The 16,122-nt window shown below is 43.6% G+C and overlaps 1 protein-coding gene across 1 annotated transcript; it reads left to right on the top strand.

Moving 5' to 3' along the window:
• The first annotated feature begins 6,182 nt into the window (after positions 1–6,182).
• Positions 6,183–10,143, top strand: OTOR (otoraplin). Its single transcript, XM_027623081.2, has 4 exons — positions 6,183–6,484; positions 7,100–7,239; positions 8,147–8,257; positions 9,115–10,143. Exons 1-4 carry the CDS (start codon positions 6,370–6,372, stop codon positions 9,136–9,138), a joined length of 390 nt encoding a protein of 129 aa, XP_027478882.1. The 5' UTR covers positions 6,183–6,369; the 3' UTR covers positions 9,139–10,143.
• Positions 10,144–16,122: the final 5,979 nt, after the last annotated feature.

Genomic DNA, 16,122 nt, shown 5'->3' with positions numbered 1-16,122 from the left:
CTTTGTAATTCTCAAACACCAATGTTTAATTCTTAAACACCAAAGCTCGTTTTCTTTAGCTTTTGATTTATACCTAAGGCTGTGATTCAGTCCCCTGCTAGTAAAACCATGGGCATCTTTAGAAGTGGACAATTTTTTGCACCTACAGCACACATTAAAGTGACACTTGATCATTTTTTCATGTTTTTCTTTGAATATTTCCTTGAACAAAAGTTTGAATTTTTATTGTATACTTAATGGGAAGACTACTTCTAGACTTACGTAGATTTTTGTCAGGTCACTCAACGTATACATGAGGAAAAAGCAAAATAATTTTTATTCCTAAAGCTGCCACATTTAGAATCTTTTTTAAAAGATTTTATTTATTTGAGAGAGAGCACAAGTGGAGGGAGGGGCAAAGGGAGAGAGAAGCAGACTCCTGGCGAAGCAGGGAGCTTGACACAGGGCTGGATCCTAGGTCACTGAGATCATGACCTGAGCCAAAGGCAGATGTTTTAATGACTGAGCACCCAGGTGCTGCCCCCTTCTTTAAAGATTTTATTTCAGATTTTTTTTAATTGAGTTATTTACATGCAATAAAATTCACCCCTTTTTAGTGAGTTTGGGTGAGTAAGCCAATTTGATGGGTTTTGACAGTTGTATACAGTTGTGTACTAACCATAATCAAGATACAGAGCCTTCCATCACCCCTCAAATACAAAGACTCCCTTTGCCCCTTTGCAGTTAATCCATTCCCTATCCCTGACCCTAGGCAACCAATGATCTGCTTTCTAGCACTATAATTGTCCCCAGTCTAGAATACTTTTGGGGCTGCCTGGCTGGCTCAGTCGGTGGGGCATGCAACTCTTGATCTCAGAGTTCGAGCCCCTTTAAAATTAAAAAAAAAAAAAAAAATAGAATGCTTTTGAAGTTCATCTCTTGAATGCATTAGCAGTTCTAACAGTGGATGGGCATTTGGGTTCTTTTAAATTTGGGGCTGTTACAAATAAAGAGCTTATGAACATCTGATTACTTTTGAAAGCTTTTTATTTTGATATAATTTCCAATTTTTTTAAAGAATTTATTTGTTTGACAGAGAGAGAAACAGTGAGAGAGGGAACACAAGCAGGGGAAGTGGGAGAGGGAGAAGCAGGCTTCCCGCAGAACAGGGAGCCCGATGCGGGGCTTGATCCCCCGACCCTGGGATCATGACCTGAGCCGAAGGCAGACGCTTAACGACTGAGCCACCCAGGTGCCCCGTATAATTTCCAATTTATATAAAAAATGCAGAAATAGTACACAGCTCCCATAAACGTTGCTGAACCATTCAGGAGTCATGCCACCTTGACCCTTTATTACCCCTTAATACTTCAGTGTGTATTTCCTAAGTACAAGACCACGCTGCTGCATAACTGCCATATGACCAGCAGAATCAGGAAATAACATTAATCCAGTATCCAATCTGATTCACATTTTGTTGATGTCCCTAAAATGACCAAGATTCCAACCTGGGATCATGCCACATGTGGTTGTCTCTTCAGTGTCCTGTGCGTTCCTCAGCCGGTCCTTGCCTTTCTTAATGGTATGCAGAGATATCTGTGTGTCTGTATTTGTGGCTGTATCGATACAATTATATGAAAAAGGAATTTACAGCCATATCTCTAATTGCAATCCGGCGACCCTGAGTTTATTCTGGGCTTCCCCCTTTCCTTTTGTTTTTTAAGATTTTATTTATTTGAGAGAGAGAGAGAGAGCCCCTGCACACAAAGAGTGGGAGAGGGAAAAGCAGTCTCCCCACTGAGTAGGAGCCCAATGCGGCACTCGATCTCAGGGCCCTGGGATTACGACCTGAGCGGAAGGCAGACGCTTAACCAACTGAGCCACCCAAGCATTCCAGCCCTACTTTCCTTCTTTGTAACTTCCTCCGCTCCCAGTGATCAATGCATTTACTTACTGCTTAAATCTCCTGGAATGTAATCAAACTCTGGGAAGCAAGGCTTCAAGAGGGAAGAGGGGGAAGAAAAAAGGAACTAACTACCCTTTGAAAATGATTTGATCATGCTGGGATCTTGGGCCCATCTGTGGGAGTTGCCCGGAGTTTTGGAAGAAGTAGATGTTGCGCTCATCTAATGTGGTGGTTCACAACTTCGAGTTTAACTTTAACTTCTGCTGCGGATTTGAATCATCTGGGAAACATTTCCAAATGCCCATGCCTAACCTACACCCCATATCAATTAAATCCCAATCTCTAGGCGTGAAACCCAATCAGCAATGTTTTTAAGTTCCCTGAGTGATTCCAATGTGAGTTAAGAACTAACAAAGCAGATTTCTACCTTTCGAAATAGGTTATAATGATTAGATCATTAGTTCAAATTGTATTTTTCAAAGGCAGCATATTGATAAGAAGAAGATGGTGTAAAAATGCAAAGTGTTGTGGGGCACCTGGGTGGTTCAGTTGGTTAAGTGTCTGACTCTTGGTTTTGGCTCAGATCATTATCTTGTGGTTGTGGGATCGAGCCCCATGTTGAGCTCTGTACAGAGTCTGTTTTAGGATTTTCTCTCCCTCTTCCTCTCCCTCCTGCTCACACTCCTTCTCTCTCTCTCTCAAATAAGTAATCTTTTTTGTTTTTAAAGGAAAGCATTGCAAGAGGCTCACATCTCCATTTTGAACTTTAAGGTGTAAAGTATTTTCTGTTTGGGTATTTAGCAAGCATTTTGTCCTTGGAAATATTGTATCCAGTAAAGATCTAATGCAGAATGTGAAGCCCTGGCTTAAAATTTGTGCTGAAATTGATTTGCCCTTGAGCAGTACTTCTCAAACTTTCATGTTCTTCCAAAGCACTTTTGTACCTTATTAAACAGATCTAGCAGGACTGGAGGAGAGGGGTGGTTTTTTTTTTTTTTCCTTAAGATTTTATTTATCCGTTTGAGAGAGAGAAAATGAGAGAGAGAGAGAGCATGGGAGCGGGGAGGGTCAGAGGGAGAAGCAGACTCCCTGCTGAGCAGGGAGCCCAATGCGGACTCCCATCGTGGGACTCCAGGATCATGACCTAAGCTGAAGGCAGTCGCCTAACCAACTGAGCCACCCAGGCACCCTGAGGGGTGAGGTTTGAGAGACTTTATAAAGTGATGCTGAATGTGCTGATCTGGGGACCATGCTTTGGTGGCAAAATCCCGGAGTCTTTGCCCTGATAACTTAGTTGGTGAGTCTTGATTTTGTGGTGTTATGAACGTCTTTTGAAACTTGATAAAACCTAAGGGCTTTCCCCAGGAAAAACAAAATTAAAACAAAAACATGCATATATACACCTAAGCATAAACTTCAGGGAGGCCATGCATTCATTCAATGAATACTCATTTTTCTTTTTCTTTTTCTTTTTTAAGATTTTATTTATTTATTTGGCAAAGAGACAGCGAGAGAGGGAACTGAAGCAGGGGGAGTGGGAGAGGGAGAAGCAGGCTATCCGCTGAGCAGGGAGCCTGATGCGGGGCTCGATCCCAGGACCCTGGGATCATGACCTGAGCCGAAGGCAGACGCTTAACAACTGAGCCACCCAGGCGCCCCAGATGCCCATTTTTGTGGGTGCTAATGATAGAGCAAAGGGCAAGATTGACAAGATCCTCACCTCCTGGAGCTTTCATTGTGGTGTCTGGGGACAAATCGTCACCACGTAAATAAAGAAGGCCTGTCGCGTAGTGATAAGTGATGAGGCAGTGTACCATGAACACACAATGGATGGATTGAGTTGGAGGAGTGCAAGAATGGCTTTGTGAAACCGGTCTGTCTGTCTGTCTGTCTGGGGAGACATCTTGTCCAGAGACCTGAGGACCAGTCTATGGAATGAAAGCTTCCCCAGCAATCAGCTCCAGAGGGCCTGAAGTAGAAATGAACCCCGCAGTTTCATAAGACAGATCAGCTGGTATGGCAGGCGCAGAGTGAGTGAGGGAGAGAATGACAGGAGGTGACTTCAGAGGGGCAGAGGGGCCAGATCATGCAGGGCCTTGTAGGTCACAGCAAGAAGGTTGCTTCTACCCCCATCCACCACCCAAACCTATTTTTATACCTTAGAGGAGCCATGGACCCCATTTTAAGAACTGCAGATCGAGAGCTAATTTAGGAACAAAAACAGAAAAATGTCATTTGGAGAATAAAGGCGCAGAGAATACACCTGAAAATCCAGATGAAGGAGGTGAGCCTGCTCAGGACAGAGCCCTTCTCCAGACCCCCAGTATCCACAGGGTCTGGAGCCTGCCTCCAGGGACAACTGCTCGCCGAGTAATAATAAGTTTAAGTTCCAATTTGCAAGCAAAATGTTCGTTTCCATCCTGTCTCCGCCCGCTGCAGAATGCTAGGATATCCCAGGCCTGCCCGGGGACGTACTCAGATGGCTTGACATCTCTTGTCTTTACTTCTCCACCTTCCAATAGCCAATAATGGCTTGGTGTGAGCACCGGCCTTAGCTTGCTAAGTTGTTGTGATGGCTCGGTTGTGGCTTTATTCCACATTTCACTCTGCTCCAGGGGGAGGTGGGGCTTGGACTGTGTGGCAATCCCCGTTTCTGTTAAGTGCCTCTTAAGTGGCAATTGTCTTTTAGCTCTCCTGTGTTGAGGGCTGCCTTGAGACCCTCACAGTCTGTAAAAGAGCTGCCTGATCAGGATTAAGAAGATTTAATCTATGCTTTAGTTTTCCCAGAGACCCTCTTAGGGCCCTAGATTATAAGGAAGGAAAAATGTACTGGCAGCCTGCTTTTGGAAATGATTTCCAATTCATATTTTCCTTAAAGTGAAACAGGAAATGAGGAATTTAAAATCTCAATTCTGGAGCACCTGGGTGGCTCAGTCGGTTGGGTGTCTGCCTTCAGCTCAAGTCATGATCTCAGGGTCCTGGGATGGAGTCTCACATTGGGCTCCCTTGCTCCGTGGGGAGCCTGCTTCTCCCTCTCTCTCTGCCTCTCTCCCTGCTTGTGCTCTCTGTCTCTCTCAAATGAATAAATTAAAAAACCTTTAAAAAAAAAAAGGTGGTTCTGGCCTTTGCTGGACTGTAGGGGCTATAGTTTCTTTATCTATAATTGAGATATTGAATTAAAGAAGCTTCCACATCTGGGCCAGCTCTTTAAAATATTGTCCTCTGAAAATAACACACTCCACCCCCAAATAAAACCTTTTTAAAAAATAATACTATAAGCATATTTTGCTTTGCCAGTTTACCCCCAGTTGTGTACAAGATTATTTTGTTAAGTTGAATGCTTGTCCCTCATCTTGTGAGGTGACTGCCTGTTGGAGGGAGGAGGAGGTTCTGTTCTGAAGCCTCATCATCAGCCAAGTTGGACAGGGCATCCGGACAGGGACCTCTAGTCTAGAAACAGTGGGGTGGGGGGCGGTGTGAATCTTATGAAAGAGATACCAGCCCCAAACACTAGAAAAGGCAGCAACCTATTGTCTTGTCTCTCCTCATAGAAAGTAAATCCTTGGGGCCAGGGAATTTTTTTATTCACTGCTGTATCCCTCGTGCCTGGAACAGGACCTGGCACACAGTAGGTGCTCAGTAAATATTTGTTGACTAGATGGAGCTGCATATTGGCACTTCAACTTTGGTGATTTCTAGCAGTACTCCTCTTTCTGCGGGAAAGACTCCCAGAAGCAGGGAGAAGGACGGTGACAGGAACCTCTAGCTTTCCCTGTCTCCACCCAGGAGCACTGTGAGACTGAATTTCAAAAGTTCCAGAGAGGAAGAAAAGATTGTTCCATTCTTTCCAACTCACCTATGTCCCCCTTTCCACATTGAAACAGTCTAGATCTGGTAACGGCTCACGTGTTACAAACTATGTCTGCCTCAGAACAGACGCGACTCCTGAAAATCTTATCATGGATGATTTGTAAATTTAAGCATCCTTGATTTATCTATTCTATAAATCCACGTTTATTAATTGGATTTGTTTCAAGGAACATTATGTGTTCTAAGGATATAGATCTCACATTTTCAGCAGATTCATCTAGTCAGTACATCTCTGCTTCTAAGTGGAAAGAATAGGAAAATGGAGCCAAAAAATTGTTTTAAATGATTTAAAATTCTCATAGTTCTTTCCACAATGCCCTACTAGTTCAGTGTATCACAGCTAAAGTGGCTTTACCAATGGTGGACCGTTTGGATATCATTTGTGTATATATATAAAAAAAGACATCGAGTTTGAGTCTCTTTGGAAAACCAGATGCAAATTAGCCCCTGGAGCTCGGGAGCTGTTAGGAAGGCAGAGGAAGGAACGTGGGCACCTTCCCATTGGCTGGGGGGACTCACCCAGATGTCTGACTTCCACATAAAAGACAGGAACCACTGCAGTCAGTTCCCACTTCCAGTTAAAGGACGACAGCAAAAACAGCAAAAAAAGGAAGATGGCCAGACTATTATTACTTTCCCTCCCAGGTCTTGTAGCCATATGTGCCGTGCACGGAATATTTATGGACAGACTTGCTTCCAAGAAGCTCTGTGCAGATGACGAGTGCGTGTGTAAGGACACTTTTTATGCCTTTCATTATCTTTCTATTATATAATTGAAAAAGAATGGGGCGCCTGGGTGGCTCAGTCAGTTGAGCGTCTGCCTTCGGCTCGGGTCATGATCCCAGAGTTCTGGGATCGAGCCCCATGTCTGGCTCCCTGCTCAGCGGGGAGCCTGCTTCTCCCTCTGCCTGCCGCTCCCCCTGCTTGTGCTCTCTCTCTGTCATAAATAAATAAATAAAAATCTATCTATCTATCTATCTATCTAAATAAAAATAAATCTCTCTGTCAATAAATAAATAAATAAATAAATAAGTAGAAAAAGAAAAAATCCACTAACAGCAGAACTATCTAATTGGGCTTTAAGTGAATCTTCTCTAACGTGTATGTCGCTAGGACTGCTTGGTCTGTACATTCAGTGTCTTAATTACTGAGAATTCACTTGGTTAAGATTTTCAGCTTTCATACCTTGGCTATATTACTCTTCTTGAACTGAACATTCAGGAGCTGTAAACTGGGAGTTATTAGTCTCTCTGATTTCCTATTTCTGATATGTTCGGCCTTTTTACTGTTAGAAAATCCAGGAGACTAAATAATGTAGTCATTTCAATGTTTCTTTTCTTCCAGATACTATTTCTCTGGCCAGAGCTCAAGAAGATTACAATGCCCCAGACTGTAGGTTTATTAATGTTAAAAAAGGACAGCAGATTTATGTTTACTCAAAGCTGGTACAAGAAAACGGAGCTGGAGAATTTTGGGCTGGCAGTGTAAGATGAGATCCTTGCAAATATACACACATCTTGACATAGGTTGCTCTTAATTTTTTCTCTCTGACCTCCCTCCAGTACATTTCAGTGTTTGAAACAAGCTCTCAAGAATAATGGAGAGGTTTAGATGCAAGTGCAGAAAATCACATGCATTTGCTTTTCTGGCATTTTGAAGAAACAAAGGAAATTTCATAACAAAACCAAATGTAGGTTTATGTGATGTGTTGGCAAGAACTAGTCAACCACATGGGGGGCTTGAACATCTTAAAGAGTTTGAAACTTACTCAAAAATGTTTGAACGGATTTGCCAAGGAAAAGGCTTGCGTGTTGGCAGTCAGGTTCCGCTTCAATATTTTAAAGGAAACCAACACCCTCTTCAGTTCCAGAGAATCTGCTTTCTTCGGTGAAAACCTGCAGGGGTGGGCCCCAGGGAGGGATGAAGCAGGGCTGATTTCCTGTCCTCATCTGCAGCCCCACAGACAGATTCTCAAGGAATGAAGAATTAAATCTTAAATTCACTCAAGTATCTGTGCACTCGAATATTTAACAATCGAGAAAGGCCAGTTCTTTAAAATAAAAGTACCTATTTGGTTCTTTAGAAACGTACTGACTTTGCTTATGGGTTCCAAAAAGATTTTGGGCGGTTCACAAGATTGCATAAAATAAAGAAATGCTCAGTGAGACTGGGAAGACCTGGCCACAAGAGAACAGAGATACACTTTCTGTGGGTTGACTCAGTTGCTGTGAGTGAGCTTCAAAGTTGGATCTGAGGCCCCTGGAACCCAGAGGGGAAAATGGAGTCATTGCAATTCTGTAATTCTCATTCACAGCAAATGTGATGCTAGGGGGTGTCTAGAAGTGGACTCCCAGCCGCAGCCCCCTGACTGTTACTCTTCTGGGCGCTCAGGTCTACGGAGATGACCATGAGGACGAGATGGGCACCCTGGGCTATTTCCCCAGCAGCTTGGTCGAGGAGCAACACTTGTACCAAGAAGCCACCAGAGAAGTCCCCACCATGGTAAGTGTCTCAGAGCAGGCCAGGGAAGGACCCAGATCCTGGGCTAGTGCAGGCAGGTGTTAAAAATGCATCTTGTCACTTACAAGACGACTGGAGCAAACCCCCCTACTTGTAGCAGAGGCTTCCCCAAGACAGGGAGGTTTGGGAGAGCATTTACACCTACTCTCAGTGTTGAAAGGTTACTGAACTTTCTCCATCCACCCCCTTTTGTTTTTAGATACAAGTTATCCTAGAAAGGAGTCCATGTCACAAAGAAAGAAAAGAATATAGTATTCATGGACTCTTAACTGATGGTTACATTTATTTACTAAAACACTTGGGCTGGGAAAAAATCAGCACCTGTATTTAATCAAATCAAAACATTCTGGAAAAATAAATCTTTGGGTGCCTTATTTCTGTGGTCTATAGATTCTACTTATGTTTGAAAAAGAAATTATACTCTTTCCAGTGCCCTGGGGTCTTGCAAGCCCCAGAAGAGACATAAAAGATTCCCTTTGAGCTACTTGGCAGGGTGGTTGTTTTGAAGATTCTCCTGGAGCTAATTGCTGCGTGAAATAACTTCAAAACATTGCCCAACCCACACAAACGGGACTTGCTTGTCATCGCTTCTGAGCACTGAGCTTGAATGTGTCAATTAACCACCAATTAAAAGTGTATTTGAGAACCTTCATTTTAAGTAGTTTTTGACTTAAAGTGATAATTATGTCATACTCTTTGGGGTTCAACCTTATTTTAAATCCAGATTTCTCTTTGATGACCTATGACCTTCTTTTAAATAAAGAAACTATATTTGTTTTCTGGCCCTTGTGTGCTCGGTTCAATCTTTTTTTTTTTTTTTGCCTTTTTTTTCCCCCTAGGATATTGACTTCTTCTGTGAGTAAGAAATTAGACAAACCTGCAAGGAAAAAGGAAACACCAAAAACTAGGAAAAGCGAAATAAGAAAAAAATACGTGTCCCTAATTCCTGACTTTTGTTTCAAGGCTTTGTTATCCTTACAGGAGGACTGGGCCTTGGCGGCCAGAGGTGGCGCATGAAGGAGGGGGTTCCATTCAGTTTTCTGCTGGCCTGGTCTTCCCACCACCTGGGGCAGGGCGACGTTTGGTTCAAGAGGGAGAATTGAAAGCAGAAATTCTATTTTAGCCTAGAGAACCCTCTCTTATGCAAGAATGTATACAGAGGATGGCTCATTTTTATTATTTCTAAATTGTAATTCTTACCAGCTCTTTGGCTTCTTATATAAACTTGGTGGGTCACAGATCTTCTCTTTGGACATGCTGTTTTCTAATTATTTGTCTCACTGGCCATTTGGAGTGTTATATGTACCCAAAGGGGCTATATCCCCAAGGAGTATTCGAGGATTGTTGTTACTTTTAATATTGGATGTGTTTGGGATGTGAAGTTGGTGGGAGCGGATGAGCTGTTTGGGCTCAGAGGTATTTGGACTATGCCTCTTTCTCTTAAAAAAAATCACGAATTATTTCAATGGAATTTTATCTTCTAGTGATCAATTTACTGCTTCCCAAATTTTAAGTGTGTGTGTATGTAATAAGGGTGGAGCAGCTTATGAAATATTTGTAATGGGATAGTTTCCCCATCATATGTGCTGTCACTGCAAACATTTGAGCTTCAAGTCAAAAGACAGGGGGAAAAATTCTGTGGGTTATTTCTCGACTTCTTTTTCAACTTTGAATTTCCTCTTCCTGTGCAAAGTCCCCCAGTCAAGGATGATGTGTGAAGAAATCTGGTGAGGGCATTGGTGGTCCCAAAGGATAATACAAGTGTCTCTACATTTGATTGGAAATTTGCTTTGATTGTGTATTCCTACTATAATTCTTTTTATGTAGTCATGAGTCTTTTTTACATGTAATTAAAATGCCTGTACTCAAAAAAATTGACAATTTCTGATGTAAAATTTGTTTTAAAACATTTTTCACCTGGGGTCATCGAAAGTCTGGAAGGCACTTGGAATTGGGGTTGGTTCCTCAGTTTTCTGTGGTCTATTCATCCCACCGGCATGAAGAGGAGGGCATTTACAATAAGTCAGAGATGGGGACCCCAGGGTCATTTTTCCAGCTGTGTCCATTGTGATTTGGGGTGAATTTATTTTTGCCAAATTCCCATGGGGTTTCATCATGTGAAATGGTACCCCAAAAAGCCCCCCAAACCCAAACCCACTTACTGCATTCCATAAAATGTTTCAGGCAGCATCTAGGGTGGTCAACACAATTTAAGGTAAGAGACATTTATCCGCTATTTCTATCTGCCTCTCACTTGCTGGCTCCCCCTTCCAGGTACACCATTATCCCTCATGACACCCTCCATCTGCCAAAGCCCCCATCTGTCTGGCCTCATGCTTCCAGCCTTCCTCCTCAAGCACGGGGCTTCAGGCTGCGGTCCCTCCTGGCCACACCTGCCTTCCCCTCACCAGAACCGATCTCATCCAGGACTTTTGATTGGTTTCCATCTTCTGGGGGCCTAGCTGCATCAACAGAATGAAAGCACCTGCAGGGACTTTTAAACATGAGCTAGCCTTTCAGAAGGCAAAGGGCCATCCCTGGCCCGGGGGCAGCGTGGGCCTCACTTGGGTGCTGGTTAAGAAGGCAGAACCCCAGGGCCCACCGCAGACTTTCTGAATCACAATCTGCATTTTCACAAGACCCCCAGATTTGAGGTTCATGGATGCATTGGAGGGAAAGAGAAACCTCCTTCTACCCTCCTTGGGTCTCTGGCTGGGCCTAAGAATTAAACTGACATAGACCACCAGGAGAGAAGCGGGTATGCTTAATTTCATATTTTTATATGGTGATGGGAATCTTCAAAAGGAAAATGAAGACTCAGAGAAGCCACTAGAGCCATGTACTTATACACCTTTTTCGACAATGAACAATAAAATGTGGGACGTGACAAGACAAAGTGGCTTGGGTGCGGGGCAGTAAATCACGGTACGGTGACCAGGAAACGTACACGGAGAGCTGTGGAAGACAAGGGTGATTGCAGCGGCTTGTTTGCCCGGGTCCCTTCCAGCTCCGACTCCTAGGGCCTGGCCATAAGTGCGTCCTCTTCCCAGCGCACCGAGAGCACCTTCCTCGTGGGAAATTTTATGGCCTGTTTTTAGGTAGAAAGGGAGGTCAGAGAGCCCTTCCTGCATCTGCACGATTTCTCTCCCGCCTTCAGCTCAAAATGATCAATATGCCGAAGCGGCATCTTTTGGGGTAGCATGTTCTAAAACCCTTGGACATTAAAGGTTATGAGAAACACTCATTTTAGTTCTCTCCTTTCCTCTGACACAGAAAGAAATAAGTGAAAAAAGCGAGAGCACCCGGGAGATGAAGCAGCTCTGCCAAGGTTGAACGAGCAGGATTTCCACATTCCGAAACCAGTATCCCCCCATGTTGTAGGCACCGGCGTGGTGTCTATAGATCTCTACCTTCCAGAAAAGGGGGCCGTGGGGTGGGGAAGTGAGAGTCGGGGGGGGCAATGAGGCCACTTGGGGAATCTTCCTTCCTTCCCACTACGAGCAAGGGTATCTTCTACCTCTAAGAGATTCTCAGTCCCTGATGTTGTTGCTTTGCAAACTTGGGAGCTCCTGAGAAATCTGAGACCAGGCCCTGGAAGGGGAGACTGGGAAAGAGGTAGACCACTCCAGATGGGCAGGTGGCAGTTTCCTGAAGCAAGGGACTTAACACGCAAGGCTTATGGGCGGCTGCAAGACGAGTGAGGAGCCTCTACTGACCATTCGCGTCCAGCTCAAGGGTCAACTGGTGGTCACGTCCTCTCCATGACCTCCCCCAACAGACATTAAAGAAAACAAAAATCCCCAAACAACTAGGCCTAGGGATCCCTGAGGGAACTCCAACTTGTAGGTTTCCTCTATACTCCCAAGCTGAGGCTGTGTGTGTCTGTGTGTGTGTGTGTGTGTGTCTGTGTGTGTGTGTAGTGTTTAAATTTTTCCATGTAGCTGTACTATTTCCTCTTGGGAGAAAACTAAGGATTTCACTATCCCTTGTGTATATACAATGGAATATTCATCAGCCATAAAAGAGAATGAAATCTTGACATTTGCAACCACATGTTGGAGTATTATGCTCAGTGAAATAAGTCAGTCAGATAAAGATGAATACCCTATATTTCATTCATGTGGAATTTACAAAACGAAACAAAGAAAAAAAAGAGACAAACCAAAAAACAGACTCTTTTTTTTTTTTATTCTTTTTTCAAAAAACAGACTCTTAACCTATAGAGAACAAACTGGCGGATGCCAGAGGGATGGCAGGTGGAGGGATGGGGGAAATAGGTGAAGGGGATCAAGAGCACACTGATCATGATGAGCACTGAGTGATGTACAGAATTGTTGAATCACTATACTGTGCACCTGAAACTAATAAAAAAAAAAAGAGTTTCCTCATCCTTGACCTTACAGGATATGGGAAACAATAAGGGCAGTGGATATGGGTAGCGCAGTCAAGTAGCTTTCAGGAGCCAATTTAGGGCAAATGGTGAGACTGCCTCGAGCAGAGCTATTCAAAGGGGTTACCAGTGCAAGACGAGAGAAGCACTGAAACCCATCCGAGGTGAGAACAGTCATGGCATGGAAGACCCCGGCAGGCAATAAAATGAAATGAAATCTTGTTTAAGGGAACTGTGTAATTGGTGGCTCAGAGAAGTCAGGCAAGCACAGAGCTCAGGGCAGCATGGAAAAAGATAGGCTGTCTATTTCTTTCAGTGCTGTCGTTCCCTATGTGTGCATGCTTGAATAAGGTTCTGACCTTGCTGGACCTCTGTTTTCTTGGCTGTCAAGGGGTTCACAGCATCTTCCTTGCTGGGTTGTTGCGAGGCTTAAATATAATATAATAAGGCCTCTAAGAGTGGGACCCCTAGGTGGCAGCTAGTATTATCTGACCCAAGAGGGCCGCAGAGAGAACAGCCTTCCCTCAAGGAGCTGTGCTGTAATCTGCTAGATGCTTCACTGATAAGAAATTGTAACTTCCCCTTCAGACCATCTGGGATTTCTAAATCAAAGATATTTCCACATTGCATGCTTTTTTTGTGGTCTCATTTCTTAAAAAACAACAACAACAAAAAAAAACAAAACACCTGAAATTACCCGAAATAGTGTGGAGTGTATGAGTATAATTTTGATTTGAAGTCCCAGTTCTGGCCACAGCCCTTCATTAACACCAACATGTGGGGGTCATTTAGGTCCCACTGAGGGCCCCCACACCTTGTAAGAATCAATATAGTAGGTTCTCTATATATTTGTTTATTTTTGAGACCTACAGCCAGATGGATGTTACTATGTAAATTCATCATATTTAGGCTCAGCAAAGTTGGGTTGTCTCATTTGCATCTAGCCATCCCGGCAAAGTTGTAAATAACAACACCTCTTAGGAAAGCAGCCTTGGAAGGGGCGCGTCTCACCTTGGTTTTACACAGCTTGATGGCAGTTGCTCTGACTGCAGGGGTGAGTACTGGTCTTCTGCTCTCCTGATGCTGGAAGTTCACGTGTCTGGCCAGACATTTTGACTGTCATTCTGATGAGAGCCTTGTACAAAATCCAAAGCACATGGCACCTGGAGGAGAGAAGGCCTGAGACTGAGGTACTGTGGCTTCTACACTTTCTCTAAAACAGTATGCACAGGTGTGGAATGCATGCTAATGAGAAGTTTATCCCGAATAGATTGCTAGGGGAGTGATTTCTTTTATTTATTTATTTATTTATTTATTTATTTATTTATTTATTTATTGGAGCAGGGGAGGGGCACAGGGAGAGGGAAAGAGAGACAATCTTGAGCAGACTCCACGTTCTGAGTGTAGAGCCCTGGGCAGGGCTCAATCTCACCACCCTGAGATCATGACCCGAGCCGAAATCAAGAATCGGTTGCCCAACTGACTGAGCCACCCAGGCGCCCCAGAGTATGTGATTTCTTATTGGCTACACCTTTGTTATGTTAAGTACTCCTATAATAAATACAAGTGATTTTTATAAATCCAAGTAATTTTAATGGGCTACATTTGGTGGATTCCCCATGTTATGTCAAAGCCAGTGGAGTAATCGTAACGTGAATTGTTGTAGCCCTGAGAGCCCTTGGGGCTCTTGCACATCACATGGCCTGATGGCTCAGACTTCTCTTGTTTGTGTGGCCATGTTCGTGTCACTGAACCTCTTACCTCCCATGTAACTCATCTACACGTGGGAATAAGAATGCCTTTGAGGGTAAGAATAACTAACTTTGGGGGGTAATTATGAGGATTAAATTAAATGAGATACAGTATGTAAAATCACCCAGCCCAGTACACAGTACACAGTACACAGTGGGTGTATAATAAATGGTAGTAAAATTAACTTCAAAATGAGAGGTTTTTAAAGCATTTTTGAAACTTTTGAAGAACTTCAGTTCTTTTTTAAGTGAATCAAAAGTATATCTTTAGCATCTTTTCTTTCTAGTATACTTCTGTGTTTCCTCCATGGCTTTCTTCAAGTTTTATGCAAGGCATACTGCAAATACTTGGCATGGATATAGGAACACACGTGCGCATGTATGCACACACAAAACTTGACAAATGCTGTATCTGATGTCTGGGATGGCACCGCTCCCCTGACTTCATTATCGGGGAATGTCCCTGGTGCTCTGTCAAAGAGACATTTAAGAAACACCTAGCAGGACAGAGCCCCAGCACTCTCCGACTTCCAGCCCTTTCCTCCCACACCCTCCTCTATCCTCAGAGAATGTTGCAAATGGCAGCCGGCCATGGGATTCTCGGTGCTATCTGGTGCCCAGCCAACAGAGACTGACTTGACTGCCGATACACCTTCTGAGTGTTTGTGATGGGGACAGATGCTTGGGATGACTAATAAATAAGTGGCTGGGGGTCATTTTGAGTATTGCAGTCCTGCAGAAACTATGAACATTGCCCTAATTATCGAGTCTATAGATCTGGAAGACACCTCATTTTCAGAGTACAAGCTTTTGAATTCCCTTTCTTGGCCACTTCCCCAGAACAAATATCAGCAAATGGCAAGAAAGGGCAATTTAAGGCAGGGCTTTGATTATCCCAGGAAGAGCGCTGGGAGCTTCTCCCTGCAAGTCAGGCAGCATATTCCTGCTAATAGCAATTCTTTTTGTTAAAAGTCATACCTCTTGTTCAAGAGGCAAGTCATTGGGAATGCTAGTTTTCCTTTCTGCAAACCTATAACAGAGGTAAATCAGAATCCCCAGCAGATACTAAGATTGGAAACCTCTCCTTCCATTCCCGACCATGAACTTCTAAGAGCGTTTCCTAACCAGGCCTAGCGAGGGTTTTCAGACTTGCTATGGGGGCATGGAGTAACTGGGGTGATGGTGTGTGTGTGAAAAAGTGTGTGTGTGAATCCACACAGTGTGTGTGAAAAAGTTTTGAGTCACAGCTGACTTAGTTCATTGTTCGCAGTGTGACTAAATTCAGCAGCAGTTTTTTGTGCAGTCAAGTTTTAGAAAACCCCAGCGGATTTCATAAGCTTCAAAGAAAGATAAGTCAAAGTGGCGCTGCCTTTAGCATCCCCCACTCTTGACCCTAGATAGATGGGGCATTTACTGCTTCTCATGTTTATTGGCTGAGGAGATGCTTGTGCCCTCACGGATCCGATTCGATACAGGGAAATATTAAGCGCCTTCGTGTAGTATTTAAACAAATCTCTGGAGGAAGTGGGTATTTCAGCTCCAAGTGGAGAGAAGAAATAAAAGCGAGCACCAGGAAGAAAAATCTCATTTCTTCAACAATCAGCCTCATCTATCTGAAATGGTGAGGGGGGAAAAAAAGTCAGAGAGAAATTACACAAGCTAATACTATTCCATGTTCTATCCTTGAAATACAATTTTGCAGACTG

The sequence above is a fragment of the Zalophus californianus genome, chromosome 8 (assembly GCF_009762305.2).
Source record: "Zalophus californianus isolate mZalCal1 chromosome 8, mZalCal1.pri.v2, whole genome shotgun sequence".
Lineage (NCBI taxonomy): Eukaryota > Metazoa > Chordata > Mammalia > Carnivora > Otariidae > Zalophus > Zalophus californianus.
Note: the sequence above shows the minus strand (reverse complement) of the source record. Positions and strands in the feature narration are given on the sequence as shown.

What these genes read in the sequence shown, in the direction of transcription:
- OTOR (XM_027623081.2), top strand. Translation starts at nt 6,370, where the DNA reads ATGGCCAGACTATTATTACTTTCCCTCCCAGGTCTTGTAGCCATATGT. An exon ending in GAGAATTTTGGGCTGGCAGT is followed by an intron (nt 7,240 to 8,146) that starts GTAAGATGAGAT and finishes CTGGGCGCTCAG; the next exon opens with GTCTACGGAGATGACCATGA. An exon ending in CCAGAGAAGTCCCCACCATG is followed by an intron (nt 8,258 to 9,114) that starts GTAAGTGTCTCA and finishes TTTTCCCCCTAG; the next exon opens with GATATTGACTTCTTCTGTGA.